This window comes from Ips typographus, linkage group LG9, assembly GCF_016097725.1.
Source record: "Ips typographus isolate SLU linkage group LG9, UJ_Ityp_2.0, whole genome shotgun sequence".
Taxonomy (NCBI): Eukaryota; Metazoa; Arthropoda; class Insecta; order Coleoptera; family Curculionidae; genus Ips; species Ips typographus.
Window position 1 is genome coordinate 1,449,021 of NC_138430.1, and position 16,258 is coordinate 1,465,278.

At 32.6% G+C, this 16,258-nt stretch overlaps 1 protein-coding gene across 3 annotated transcripts in view; it reads right to left on the reverse strand.

The window, feature by feature from the left end:
- LOC145733478 (uncharacterized) overlaps nucleotides 1–16,258 on the reverse strand; it is a 242,926-nt gene that overhangs the window by 84,403 nt on the left and 142,265 nt on the right. For all 3 annotated transcript variants that reach the window (XM_081986324.1, XM_081986323.1, XM_081986325.1), the window contains one exon: nucleotides 2,650–2,886. In XM_081986324.1, coding sequence (XP_081842450.1) covers nucleotides 2,650–2,886 — 237 coding nt within the window. The remainder of the gene's footprint in view (nucleotides 1–2,649; nucleotides 2,887–16,258) is intronic.

The following is a 16,258-nucleotide window of genomic DNA, read 5'->3' on the forward strand; positions in this document are numbered from 1 at the left end:
GCTGCAGGGAGAGATGACGGTGAGGGGTTGCCCGCAAGGAGAGGTTTCATCTCCCTTGCTGTGGTGTCTCTTGGAGAACGATCTGCTTGCCACTCTTGCTCTTTGGAACATCAAAGTCCAGGCTTATGCCGACGATCTAGCCATTCTCATTAGAGGACTCCAGGACGATGAATATTCGCCTACCGTACAGGAGGTCCTCAATGTGACACAAAGCTGTGACACAATTTTTTAAGGGTGCCACGCCCTGAAAACTGTCAAAAATTACCAAAAACACTATTTTTTAGGTTAGGTCCGAAACGGTGCCAATTTTGGCAAAACGGACTCAAAATTCGTGTTTTTCAGACCGAAATTAGTTTAAAATGACAACTTTGACAATTGAAATCCAATATGGCGGCTGTCCGTATAGTAGGCCCGCTAATAACTCGCTTATTTGAAACATTCTGTATATAGACACTAAATAACAAAAGAAAGCTAATGAATGGGGATATCACGTGACGTTGAGCGGGCTACGCTAAGTTGCACCGTTTGGTCGCTAGAGGGCGTCAAATTTGATTAAACATTTTCAAACATTTTTGCAAATATCTCGGAAACTACTAAAGTTAGAGGTTTGAATTTCTTTCTGTGGATATACAACGGTGAAACGCAACTTTTCCCTTTTATACAGTTTTTTCGAGAAACATATCGTTTGTCCGAGAAAAATCAAAAACTGTTTTCTTGACAATTTTTAAAAAGGGGTCCCCCTACCAAATTTTAGGAAATTTTTTTAAATTTTTAAATTTTTTTTTGATTGGCCGAATATTTTTAAATTAACGGTACAAACGTGACGTCAAGTGTCACTTGTCGAAAATGTCATTTTTTAAGAGTGCCACGCCCTGAAAACTGTCAAAAATTACAAAAAACACTATTTGTTAGGTTAGGTCCGTAACGGTGCCAATTTTGGCAAAACGGACTCAAAATTCGCGTTTTTCAGACCGAAATTAGTTTAAAATGACAACTTTGACAGTTGAAATCCAATATGGCGGCTGTCCGTATAGTAGGCCCGCTAATAACTCGCTTATTTGAAACATTCTGTATATAGACACTAAATAAGAAAAGAAAGCTAATGAATGGGGCTATCACGTGACGTTAAGCGGGCTACGCTAAGTTGCACCGTTTGGTCGCTAGAGGGCGTCAAATTTGATTAAACATTTTCAACCATTTTTGCAAATATCTCGGAAACTACTAAAGTTAGAGGTTTGAAATTTTTTCTATGGATATGCAACGGTGAAACGCAACTTTTCCTCTTTATACAGTTTTTTCGAGAAACGTACCGTTTGTCCGAGAAAAACCAAAAACTGTTTTCTTGCCAATTTTCAAAAAGGTCACCAAATTTTAGGCAACAAATTTTAATTTTTAATTTTTTTTTGATTGGCCGAATATTTTTAAATTAACGGTACAAACGTGACGTCAAGTGTCACTTGTCGAATATGTCATTTTTTAAGGGTGCCACGCCCTGAAAACTGTCAAAATTTACAAAAAAACATTATTAGTTAGGTTAGGTCCGTAACGGTGCCAATTTTGGCAAAACGGACTCAAAATTCGCGTTTTTCAGACCGAAATTAGTTTAAAATGACAACTTTGACAGTTGAAATCCAATATGGCGGCTGTCCGTATAGTAGGCCAGGATAATAAGGCATTTTAAGCACAACTTCGGAGCACTTTAGCACAAAATCGCTAATAACTCGCTTATTTGAAACATTCTGTATATAGACACTAAATAGGAAAAGAAAGCTAATGAATGGGGCTATCACGTGACGTTGAGCGGGCTACGCTAAGTTGCACCGTTTGGTCGCTAGAGGGCGTCAAATTTGATTAAAAATTTTCAAACATTATTGCAAATATCTCGGAAACTACTAAAGTTAGAGGTTTGAAATTTGTTCTATGAATATGCAACGGTGAAACGCAACTTTTTCTTTTTATACAGTTTTTTCGAGAAACATACCGTTTGTCCGAGAAAGATCAAAAACTGTTTTCTTGACAATTTTCAAAAAGGTCCCCCCACTAAATTTTAGGAAAAAAATTTTAATTTTAAATTTTTTTTTTGATTGGCCGAATATTTTTAAATTAACGGTACAAACGTGACGTCAAGTGTCACTTGTCGAACATGTCATTTTTTAAGGGTGCCACGCCCTGAAAACTGTCAAAAATTAAAAAAAACACTATTTGTTAGGTTAGGTCCGTAACGGTGCCAATTTTGGCAAAACGCACTTAAAATTCGCGTTTTTCAGACCGAAATTAGTTTAAAATGACAACTTTGACAGTTGAAATCCAATATGGCGGCTGTCCGTATAGTAGGCCAGTATAATCAGGCATTTTAAGCACAACTTCGGAGCACTTTAGCAAAAAATCGCTAATAACTCGCTTATTTGAAACATTCTGTATCTAGACACTAAATAACAAAAGAAAGCTAGTGAATGGGGCTATCACGTGACGTTGAGCGGGCTACGCTAGGTTGCACCGTTTGGCCGCTAGAGGGCATCAAAGTTGATTAAAAAATCTGACTGCACCAAAAATTGAAAATTCACCGTAAATTCAGTTTTTAAGCGCCAAAATTCAGGAAAATCTATATGTTATATTAACAAAAATAGTGTAATAAACAAAATTTCTTACCTGAGACCGGCTAAGCATGTGTTTTCTAGCGGCTGAGAAACCGTGTGGTTGACACGCAGTCGCGCTAGGTGATTCTGGCACTGCCGCCGGGCATGGTACTGCACTGGGTGCTGATGTTAGTACAGGTCGGGTACAGTCCGGTTCGGATTTCGAGTCTTTCAAACCGGTATCGGCTGAGGCTGCTTCAGATTGACGCATTTCCAACGTGTCCAAGTGATTGAGACTCCTTGATCGGACCTGAAATCAAAAACAGAAAATTTGTTAACGAAAAAATTTATTATGAGATATTTTTGTAGAAAATGGTTCTGTGATTTATTTGGTTAACTCTGTATATAGATTTATATGTCAGTGGATAGCTAATGAAATCAGCTTTCTAATGATATGGCTACATTGCATTATCGGTTGTACGGTTTGGCCGCTAGAGGGCCGCAAAGTTAACCAACATTTTTTTGCATTTTCTTGGTACACTAGTCTATACAAACTTAAATTACTCACTTATTTGGTACACTCTGTATAGAGTTTAATATGTCAGTGGATAAAAAAAATTGTGGCGTTTTTGAGATATTGACGTTTTTGAGATATTCACGTTTTTAGGTAAAAAAAAGCACTGTCAAAATTTGAACTGCAAAAATAACGGTTTACAAGACAGTCTGAGACAAAATCGCGCGTAAAACCCACTTGTGGTGACTGAATCACGTTTTTAAGCACATTTTTGGAAACCTCATTCAATTTTCTATCCAATAACATATAAAATGCTACAAAATTTGGTACAGTCAGGGAAGAAAGCACTGTCAAAATTTGAACTGCAAAAATAACGGTTTACAGGACAGTCTGCGACAAAATCTCGCGTAAAACCCACTTGTGGTTACTGAATCACGTTTTTAAGCACATTTTTGGAAACCTCATTCAATTTTCTATCCAATAACATATAAAATGCTACAAAATTTGGTACAGTCAGGGAAGAAAGCACTGTCAAAATTTGAACTGCAAAAATAACGGTTTACAGGACAGTCTGCGTCAAAATCGCGCCTAAAACCCACTTGTGGTGACTGAATCACGTTTTTAAGCACATTTTTGGAAACCTCATTGAATTTTCTATCCAATACCCTATAAAATGCTACAAAAATCGGTACAGTCAGGGAAGAAAGCACTGTCAAAATTTGAACTGCAAAAATAACGGTTTACAGGACAGTCTGCGACAAAATCTCGCGTAAAACCCACTTGTGGTGACTGAATCACCTTTTGAAGCACATATTTGGAAACCTCATTCAATTTTCTATCCAATAACATATAAAATGCTACAAAATTTGGTACAGTCATGGAGAATAGCACTGTCAAAATTTGAACTGCAAAAATAACGGTTTACAGGACAGTCTGCGTCAAAATCGCGCGTAAAACCCACTTGTGGTGACTGAATCACGTTTTTAAGCACATTTTTGGAATCCTCATTAAATTTCATATTGAATAACGTAAAAAACAGTAAAATAGTAGGTACAGTCAGGGAAGAAAGCACTGTCAAAATTTGAACTGCAAAAATAACGGTTTACAGGACAGTCTGCGTCAAAATCGCGCGTAAAACCCACTTGTGGTGACTGAATCACGTTTTTAAGCACATTTTTGGAATCCTCATTAAATTTCATATTGAATAACGTAAAAAACAGTAAAATAGTAGGTACAGTCAGGGAAGAAAGCACTGTCAAAACTTGAACTGCAAAAATAACGGTTTACAGGACAGTCTGCGACAAAATCTCGCGTAAAACCCACTTGTGGTGACTGAATCACCTTTTGAAGCACATTTTTGGAATCCTCATTAAATTTCATATTCAATAACGTAAAAAACAGTAAAATAGTAGGTACAGTCAGAGAGAAAAGTTCTGTCAAACGTTGAACTGCAAAAGTGACGGTTTAAAAGGCAGTCCGAGACAAAATTGTCTGGAAAATCCACTTTTTAGCCGTTTTTTATCTTAATTCTAGTGTTGTGTTCCAAAATTACCTTGGTAACTTCTAGTGTACAGGATGAATCAAAAGAGTGAAGGTATGGTACAGTTTGGTCACCCTGTATGCAGTTTCAGAGGGAATTTGGCAGTTTAATACCCAGATTCAGTTTCCTTGGACTTTTTTACGCAATTTTCATCTTTTGCACTTTTCCTGTATCTCTACTAGGTTAGGAGATATTTCACAAAATCCATTTTGGGGTCCAAAACCTTCATTTTCTTGAGAAAGTACCTCAAAACTTTGACTATTTGTAGCTCGGCTGTTTTTTGAGGTACAGTAACGTTAAACCACTCAAAAAATTCCTTTTTTTTCTCCTCTTTACAGTGGTGTGCTCCAAAATAACCTTGCTGGCTTTTGGTGTACAGGGTGAGTCAAAAAAACTGAAAGTTAGTTTGGACACTCTGTATAGAGTTTCAGACGGAATTTGTAAGTTTAAAGTCCAGATTCAGTTTCCTTGGATTTTTTTACGCAATTTTTATCTTTTGTACTTTTTCCGTATCTCTACTAGGTTAGGAGATATTCCACAAAATCCATTTTCTTGAAAAAGTACCTCAAAACTGGGACTAATAAAGTTAGCTTTCTAATAGTATGTACACTAGTATATTCAAACTTAAATTACTCACTTATTTGGTACACTCTGTATAGAGTTTTATATCAGTGGATAGCTAATAAAATGGGCTTTCTAATAATATGGCAATATTGCTTTGTAGTTTGCATACTTTGGCCGCTAGAGGGCTGCAAGTTAGAAGCGCCACTAGACACCAAAAATGCATTTTCTATCTCCATGAACCTGACATTTATAACGTCAATTTAGAAACAAATTAAATAAAAAAAATTAATTGTCAACTGTGGGATAAAATAAAAAAACTTAAAAAAAAAAATAAAAAAAAACTTTAAATAAACAAAAAAATATAAAGTTGTAAGAGAAAAAATAGCTAGACATAAATTGTAAAGGAATAGAAAAACAAAAACCAAAAAAAAAGGACAGGAATAATAAAAAAAACACGAGAAATCTAGAAACAAATTAAATTTAAAAAAATAATTGTCAACTGTGGGATAAAATTAAAAAAATGTAAAAAAAATTAAAAAATTAAAAAAAACTTTAAATAAACAAAAAAATATAAAGTTGTAAGAGAAAAAATAGCTAGACATAAATTGTAAAGGAATAGAAAAAGAAAAGACAAGAAAATAGAACAAGAATAATAAAAAAAAACACGAAAAATATAGAAACAAATTAAATTCAAAAAATTAATTGTCAACTGTGGGATAAAATTAAAAAATGTAAAAAAAATAAAAAATAAAAAAAAAAACAAAAAAAAAATTTAAAAAAAACCTCACGATTTTCATGAAATCTCTAGTTTTCGTAATATTCGTAATATAATCGAAACTTTTTTGAGACACCCGGTATAAAAATGATTGTGTCGCCAATAGGCCTCAATCATTAATAATTCAGGTCATACTTTCAATAACATCAATCAATCTTATTGAATACGGCCGATTATAATTAATATTTCCAGTATCTTGGAACGTCTTCACCGGATTTCAGTGGAAAACCGACCATGATGTATGCGTTTTTTCGTGTTATTGAACGTATTAATGAATAAGCAGAATTTGGGTTATAAATCTTGTTTCTGAAATATATTTTTGTTAATTATACCCGATTCATCAATACTGTGATTTATAGCTCCACCATTTGCTGCAAGCAATACATTTATACCTTAATGGAGAATTAGGGACGATACAGAAAAACCGTGGATAGGGGAGATTAACAAGAAAAAAATTTTTTTTTTGTTATCTTTCAAGCAAATTTCAGTTTGAACCATAAATTACAAAAAAAAATTAAATTATTATTTTATTAATTTTTTTTTAATTACATATATACAATCTTTATTTTTCAAAAGAAAAAACCGCTATCGACCGTTACGGACTTTCTGCCTAAAATATATATGTATACATGTAATTTAAAAAAAAAAAAAATATATATATATTATTTTATATATATATATATTTTTTTTTTTTTTTTAATTACATATACAGTGTGGAACAGCCAAATGGAATAAATTCGATAACGAATAGATGAGAGCGTGTTGGGAAAAACGCTTGGACACGTCAATTTGTATTATTAGGTGCGCATTTAAAAAAAATATATAAAAATATATAGGGTGTGTCATGTGACAGTGGCCGATACCAACTTTCTTATTTTAAATGCAACCCCCTGTATATTATTAGTTTTTTGGATTCTTCAGAAAATTCTAGACATAATTCATGTACAATGTCCCATACCTATCTTCAACTGTTTCGGAAATATTAAGTGTTTTCAGATGTATTACAAAAATTAACATTAAAAAAAGAAAATTATTTTATTTCACAAATTCGCTACATCACACTCAATACTTATTTTCGCGGACATTTTGAACATCTCTTAAATTCAAATTAATGGTTTTTTGTTTTTTTTACATTATTCAAAAATATCCAAAAAATTTGTATCGACAATTCTATTTATGAATAATCAACATTTAAAACCTTAGTCCGCTGGATGCAGAAACTGATTCTGAACAGTTTTGGTGTCCTGCAAAAATTTCAGAACTCTAACCGTTTTCGAGATATTGGATTTTTTTTACTTTTTTCGAAAATTTGTATCAGAAATAGCTCGTGAGATATAAAAAGTCATTTAGAACACTTTTGGTCTCTTGCAAAATGTCTGTAACTCTAACCGTTTTCGAGATATTCGAATTTTTTTACTTTTTTGGAAAATTGCATTTTTTGTGTCTCAAAAATATCCAAAATTTGTATCGACAATTCTGATGAATAATCAACAACTAAAACCTTAGTCCGCTAGATGCAGAAACTAATTTTGAACAGTTTTGGTCTCCTGCAAAAATTTCAGAACTCTAACCGTTTGGAGATATTGGATTTTTTTTACTTTTTTCGAAAATTTGCATCAGAAATAGCTCGTGAGATATAAAAAGTCATTTAGAACACTTTTGGTCTCTTGCAAAATGTCTGTAACTCTAACCGTTTTCGAGATATTCGAATTTTTTTACTTTTTTGGAAAATTGCATTTTTTGTGTCTCAAAAATATCCAAAATTTGTATCGACAATTCTGATGAATAATCAACAACTAAAACCTTAGTCCGCTGGATGCAGAAACTGATTCTGAACAGTTTTGGTGTCCTGCAAAAATTTCAGAACTCTAACCGTTTTCGAGATATTGGATTTTTTTAAACTCTTTTCGAAAATTTGCATCAGAAATAGCTCGTGAGATATAAAAAGTCATTTAGAACACTTTTGGTCTCTTGCAAAATGTCTGTAACTCTAACCGTTTTCGAGATATTCGAATTTTTTTACTTTTTTGGAAAATTGCATTTTTTGTGTCTCAAAAATATCCAAAATTTGTATCGACAATTCTGATGAATAATCAACAACTAAAACCTTAGTCCGCTGGATGCAGAAACTGATTCTGAACAGTTTTGGTGTCCTGCAAAAATTTCAGAACTCTAACCGTTTTCGAGATATTGGATTTTTTTAAACTCTTTTCGAAAATTTGCATCAGAAATAGCTCGTGAGATATAAAAAGTCATTTAGAACACTTTTGGTCTCTTGCAAAATGTCTGTAACTCTAACCGTTTTCGAGATATTCGAATTTTTTTACTTTTTTGGAAAATTGCATTTTTTGTGTCTCAAAAATATCCAAAATTTGTATCGACAATTCTGATGAATAATCAACAACTAAAACCTTAGTCCGCTGGATGCAGAAACTGATTCTGAACAGTTTTGGTGTCCTGCAAAAATTTCAGAACTCTAACCGTTTTCGAGATATTGGATTTTTTTAAACTCTTTTCGAAAATTTGCATCAGAAATAGCTCGTGAGATATAAAAAGTCATTTAGAACACTTTTGGTCTCTTGCAAAATGTCTGTAACTCTAACCGTTTTCGAGATATTCGAATTTTTTTACTTTTTTGGAAAAATGCATTTTTTGTGTCTCAAAAATATCCAAAATTTGTATCGACAATTCTGATGAATAATCAACAACTAAAACCTTAGTCCGCTGGATGCAGAAACTAATTCTGAACAGTTTTGGTCTCCTGCAAAATTTCAGAACTCTAACCGTTTGGAGATATTGGATTTTTTTAACTTTTTTCGAAAATTTGCTTCAAAAATAGCTCGGGAGATATAAAAAGTCATTTAGAACACTTTTGATCTCTTGCAAAATGTCTGTAACTCTAACCGTTTTCGAGATATTCAAATTTTTTTACTTTTTTGGAAAATTACATTTTTTGTGTCTCAAAAATATCCAAAATTTGTATCGACAATTCTGATGAATAATCAACAACTAAAACCTTAGTCCGCTGGATGCAGAAACTAATTCTGAACAGTTCTGAACAGTTTTGGTGTCCTGCAAAAATTTCAGAATTCTAACCGTTTTCGAGATATTGGATTTTTTTAACTTTTTTCGAAAATTTGCATCAAAAATAGCTCGTGAGATATAAAAAGTCATTTAGAACACTTTTGGTCTCGTGCAAAATGTCTGTAACTCTAACCGTTTTCGAGATATTCGAATTTTTTTACTTTTTTTGGAAAATTCCTTTTTTTGTTTCTTAAAAATAACCAAAATTTGTATCGACAATTCTATTTATGAATAATCAACAGCTAAAACCTTAGTCCGCTGGATGCAGAAACTAATTCTGAACAGTTTCCTACAAAAATTTCAGAACTCTAATCGTTTTCGAGATATTGGATTTTTTTTACTTTTTTCGAAAATTTGCATCAAAAACAGCTCGGGAGATATAAAAAGTCATTTAGAACACTTTTAATCTCTTGCAAAATGTCTGTAACTCTAACCGTTCTCGAGATATTCGAATTTTTTTACTTTTTTTTGGAAAATTGCATCAAAATTTTGAAAAATTCATTTTTCTGCCATTTGTGGGGTTTAAGCACAAAAGGCTCTAAATGTGTGTCTTAAACTGCTCTTTCAATTTGTGCTGACCGCAGCACGATTGCGCACATACAGGGTGTTCAAAAAACAGTTGAATTTCTGGCCAGTGTTGCCAAACCAAATTATTTAATTTCGGTAGAAAAACGGTAGATAAACATTCTATATATTTTACATTATTATACATTTAATATATTAATCATTAATAATAATGCCAGTTTGCTATATATAATAATATAATATAATATACTTAAAACAAATATATTTTTATTTTTTTATCAATTATTTTCCAAGCTTTGACATACGTGACAAATATTTATTAGATACAATTTAACAAGACAGTCACGTGACTAACACGTTTTATAACGAATACTGCAAGGAAACCTTTCTAAAACCCTGATTTTTGCAACGTTTGAGCATAGTTTGACAGTTACGTTAGACAGTCACGTGAACCGCTGTGAACGATGAATCAACTGTTTTAAGCACATTTTTGGAATCCTCATTAAATTTCCTATCCAATAACCTGAAAAAATCCTGCAAAATTTGGTACAGTCAGGTAGAAAAGCGGTGTCAAAATTTGAACTGCCAGAAACACAGTTTGAAAAAACAGTCATATACAAAATGGCTCGTAAAACCCACTTGGAGTAATAAAATGCCAATTTTAAGCACATTTTTGGAATCCTCATTAAATTTCCTATCCACAAACCTGAGAAAACCCTGCAGATTTGGTACAGTCAGGGCGAAAAGCGGTGTCAAAATTTGAACTAACAGAAACCCAATTTAAAAAAACAGTCAGAGACAAAAGCGCCTCTAAAATCTACTTGTAGTAATAAAATGGCAATTTGAACCACATTTTTGGAATCCTCATTTAATTTTCTATCCAACAACCTGAAAAAACTCTACAAAATTTGATACACTCGGGTAGAAAAGCGGTGTCAAAATTTGAATTGTCAGAAACACAGTTTGAAAGGACAGTCACAAAATCGCTTGCCAAACTCACTTGGAGTGAGAAAATTACAGTTTCAAGCACATTTTTGGAATCCTCATTAAATTGACTTTTCAATAACCTAAAAAACATTACAAAATTTGGTACAGTCAGAGAGAAAAGCGGTGTCAAAATTTGAACTGCCAGAAACACAGTTTGAAAGAACAGTCATATCCAAATTCGCCTGTAAAACCTACTTACAGTAATAAAATTACTATTTTAAGCACATTTTTGGAATCCGCACTAAATTTCCTATCCACAAACATGAGAAAACCCTGTAAGATTTGGTACAGTCAGGGAGAAAAGTGGTGTCAAAGTTTGAACTAACAGAAACACAGTTTTAAAGGACAGTTAGAGACAAAATCGCCTGTAAAACCTACTTGGAGTGAGAAAATGACAGTTTCAAGCACATTTTTGAAATCCTCACTAAATTTCCTATCCACAAACCTGAAAAAAACCCTGCAAGATTTGGTACAGTCAGGGCGAAAAACAGTGTCAAAATTTGAACTGCCAGAAACACAGTTTGAAAAAAGTCAGATTCAAAATCGCCTGTAAAACCTACTTGCAGTAATAAAATGGCTATTTTAAGCACGTTTTTGGAATCCTCACTAAATTTCCTATCCATAAACCTGAGAAAACCCTGCAAGATTTGGTACAGTCAGGGAGAAAAGCGGTGTCAAAATTTGAACTAACAGAAACCCAATTTAAAAAGGCAGTCAGCGACATAATTGCCTTTAAAACCTACTTGAAGTGAGAAAATGACAGTTTTGACTACATTTTTGAAATCCTCATTAAATTTCCTATGCAATGACCTGAAAAAAACTGTACAAAATTTGATACACTCAGGTAGAAAAGCGGTGTCAAAGTTTGAACTGCCAGAAACAGTTTGTAGGGACACTCAGTGACAAAATCGCTCGTAAAACCCATTTGTAGTTCGAAAATGACTATTTTAAGCACATTTTTCGAATCTTCATTAAATTTCCTATCCGATAACCTAAAAAACCCTGCAAGATTTGGCACAGTCAGTTAGAAAAGCGGTGTCAAAATTTGAACTGCCAGAAACACCGTTTAAAATGAGAGTCAGAGACAAAATCACTTGTGAAACCCATTTGGAGTGAGAAAATTACTGTTTTAAGCACATTTTTGGATTCCTCATTAAATTTCCTATCCAATAACCTAAAAAACCCTGCAAGATTTGGTACAGTCAGGTAGAAAAACGGTGTCAAAATTTGAACTGCCAGAAACACAGTTTAAAATGACAGTCAGAGACAAAATCACTTGTGAAACCCATTTGGAGTGAGAAAATGACTGTTTTAAGCACATTTTTGGAATCCTCATTAAATTTCCTATCTAATAACCTAAAAAACCTTGCAATATTTGGTACAGTCAGGTAGAAAAACGGTGTCAAAATTTGAACTGCCAAAAACACAGTTTAAAATGACAGTCAGAGACAAAATTGCCCCTAAAACCTACTTGGAGTAAGAAAATGACTGTTTTAAGCACATTTTTGGAATCCTTATTAAATTGTCTATCGAAGAACCTGAAAAACAATACAAAATTTGGTAGTCAGTACGAAAAGCGGTGTTAATGTTTGAACTGCCAGAAAGTTTGAAGGGACAAAATCGCTCGTAAAACCCAGTTGTAGTTAGAAAATGACTGTTTTAAGCACATTTTTGGAATCACCATAAAATTTCCTACCAGGTAACCTCAAAAATACTAAAAAATTTGGTACAGTCAGGGAGAAAAGCGGTGTCAAAATTTGAACTGCCAGTAACACAGTTTAAAAGGACAGTCAGAGACAAAATCACTTGTCAAACCCACTTGGAGCAAGAAAATGACTGTTTTAAGCACATTTTTGGAATCCTTATTAAATTTCCTATCCAATAACCCGAAAAAACACTTCAAAATGAAACATGTAAATTTGGCAACTCGCAGTATAGTAACAGTTTGACAACCCACATAATGTTATTAAAAACGGTAGATTAAGACTTAAAAACAGAAGAACGGTAGAAAAACCACAAAAACGGTAGATATACCCGTTTTAACTAACTACTAGTGTGGTAAAATGGTGTCATATGGCAGGTTAATACTGTTATAAATTATAACAGGTCTCGTGTAATCATCCCAATGGCAATATGCCCCTCTCGTATAAAAATGCCCATACTAGACTACAGTAATAATAATGTATTTAGTATTTATTTAGAAAATTGCTATAAGATTCATACAAAAAAAAAATAATAATAATAATGTTTATTTATTTAGCCAAATGCTATATACAAAAAACGATTAAGAAGTAAACAGTGTAAACATATAATACAAAATATTCAATAGAATTAAAATACAATTTACAATACAATACATTTTAAAAAAAATTTAACCGATAAATCCATGAGGCGACTACCTTACACGTTGGACAGCACATAATTCCTCAACATTGTACTAAAATTTTTAAAATTATCACAGTTTTTCAAGTCATTTGGTAGCTTATTGTACTCAGATAGTCCTCTACATAAGATGGAGTTTGACATTTTGTTTGAGCGATACCTATCAACTAAGATAAAATCGTTACAATTTCTTGTTTGATAATTATGAACGTCCTTAAAATATGTTACTCTATCACAGATATAGGCAGGTAGTAATTTATTTCTTAATTTATAGAGAAAAACATAGACATCATAGATAAGTCCTTGTTCAACCGACATGACATTGGCAACACTCAACATCAACTTTACAGGAGTGTATCTGTTACATTTTAAAATTGTTCTTAATGCTCTATTTTGAACTACCTGAAATTCATTTATTTTGTAGTTTGGCAAATTGTATAACAATGCAGAACAAAATTTAAGATACGGTGCCGCCAGACAGTTATACATAAGATACTTGGTATACATAGAAAGATTTCTGCCAACTCTATAAATAAATCCAACTCTTTGTGAAAATTTTCTCATGATATAGTCAGCATGCGGACGAAAAGTTAGTTCAGAATCCAACATAACTCCAAGATATTTAATTCTACTTTCATGTATTAACCTGTCGTTGTTGGTTTTAATGTTTATGTTTTCTATATGAAGACTACGCAACATACATTTTTTCCCAAATATGCAAAATTTAGATTTCGAGGTATTAATGCTTAATTTATTTACACATAACCATTCAAAAATGCGGTCCAAATCACTGTTAATTGTCCTAGCCATTTCACTTACATCATTTCCAACTACATATAACATTGTATCGTCTGCAAACAACTCAATATTACTACCATTAATTACGCTAACAATGTCATTAATGTACAGTAAAAATAATAAAGGCCCCAATACAGTTCCTTGCGGCACCCCATACGTTGTATTTATTGGATTAGACACACTGTTCTTAAATCTGACTTTTTGACTTCTTTCAAATAAGTATGACTTGAACCAATTCAGAACTGGACCCCGTATTCCCAACTTTTCCATTTTCTTCACTAATGTAAATCTATCGATAGTTTCGAAAGCTCTTCTAAAGTCCAGAAACACAGCCAATACAAAATTACCACTGTCCGCAGCTTTTAGGAAATCATCACATATATTAATTATCACAGACTCACAAGAATGACGTTGTCGAAAACCAGACTGGTTAGACACTAAAATGTTATTACTATCACAGAATGACTGAAGTTGGTCTTTGACCACCATCTCTAGGACCTTCTCATAGACAGCGACTGTATTAATCGGTCTAATAATGTAAAAATCATAACAAATTATGAAAAGTAATTAGGCAGCAGGTGAATTAAATTAATTTTTTAACATAATGCTTGGCAATTAATTTAAAAATCACATATGAACCGATACAATGAAGCTATTAACGTAGCAGCCAATTTCAATGCATGAAAAGTTTGAGTATAATAATTGAGTTTGCAAAATTGCCAGTGAAATATTTGCAAACTCAATCAGAGTGTATTGGATTCGATTTTTTAAAACGGCAATTCATTTTCCTCACAAACGTTTCAAATTAAAATCTTTTCCACGTATTGACACATTTGCAAAGGTTTGTCGCAATTAATAAGTTCGGTGGTAATTAATATTGATTGTCCAATCCAAACCAAATTTGGTTTTGTTTTGTTTAAATGGGAGAAAAGTTTACCAAAAAAATTGATTTGTTTCTTTCTTTTCTCCTTTTGCGTTTTTCTTTTTTGTTTTCTCGGTTTTTTATTATTTGCTTATTCCTTTTTTTTCGTCTGTTTTTCACTTATTACTGCTTTTCCTCCTTTATTGTTTTTGCTGTCGCTTTTAAAGCAGTTTTATTTCTGTTTTGTTACTTTGTCTTCCATCTTTATTTGTCTCAATTTATCAAAACTTTGTTTATCTGTTTTTATGAGTTTCTTTGCGTCTCGTTTGTGAATTTTCTATTTTTGCGTCTCTTTTTCTGGTTTTTCCCACTTTCCCGTCTATTTTAAACTCGTTTTGTCTCATAAGTTTGGATATCCCTTTCTTTTTAATTTTCAATTTTTTTCAGTTTTTTCTTTAATATTTTATTTTTATTTTCTATTTGTCATCTCTCTCTTTTATTTAATTCGGTTTTTTACAGAGTTGATCATTAAATTTATTGTTTACTTCATTTCTTGTTTTTTTTTATTATACTTTTCCTAGTTTCTTGTCTTTATTTTTGAATTCCTTCTCTATTCATATTAACTATTTTTTTGGTACTATTTCTGTTCTATTACAAATTTTTTACTTTATTTATAGTTTTTCCTTCTTTTATTGCTTTGTTATACCTTTCTCTCGTTTTTTTCCTTCTTAAGGCAGTTTTTCTGTTTTGTTATTTTGTCTTCCATCTTTATTAGTCTCAATTTATCAAAACTTTGTTTATCTGTTTTTATGAGTTTCTTTTCGTCTATTTTGTGAATTTTCTAATTTTTTGTCTCTTTTTCTGGTTTTTCCCACTTCCCTGCTTATTTTAAACTCGTTTTGTCTCATAAGTTTGAGTATTCCTTTCTTTTTCATTTTTTTCAGTTGAATTCGTCACGTGACTATCTACAGTAAAGGTGTTACAGTGTCACGTGAAAACTGTCAAATTTTGCCCAGTTGGGCCCATAAAGCCCAATCACAAAAGCAAATCACAGTAAGATACAATTCTCTTCAAATATTTGAGAGAAGTTGTGGTTTTCAGCTTTTTTTACATCATTTTGACAGTTGCCACGTGACTGTCCAATGAAATAGTGTTCCAGTATCACGTGACAACTGTCATAAGTATCAAAACTGACACAGTTTGTCCAGTTTAGGCATGAAGCTTTAAAAATCACAGCATGGAACAGTTTTCTTAAAATATTTGAAACAAGTTGTGGTTTTTAAATTGTGGGACTTTATTTTAACAGTTGTCACGTGACTTTCTAATCAAATAATGTGTCAGTAGCACGTGACAACTGTAATAATTATCAAAACAGACAAACTTTGCCTAGTTTGCACATGAAGTTCTTAAAATCACAGTGTGGAACAATTTTCTTCAAATATTTGAGACTAGTTGTGGTTTTAAGCTTCTCGGTCATAATTTTGACAGTTGTCACGTGACTATCTAAAGAAAAGGTGTTCTAGTGACACGTGACAACTGTGAAAAACATCAAAACTGACAAATTTTCCTCAGTTTAGGCATAAAGCTCTAAAAATCACAGTAAGATACAATTCTCTTGAAGTATTTAAGACAAGTCGTGGTTTTTTGCTTG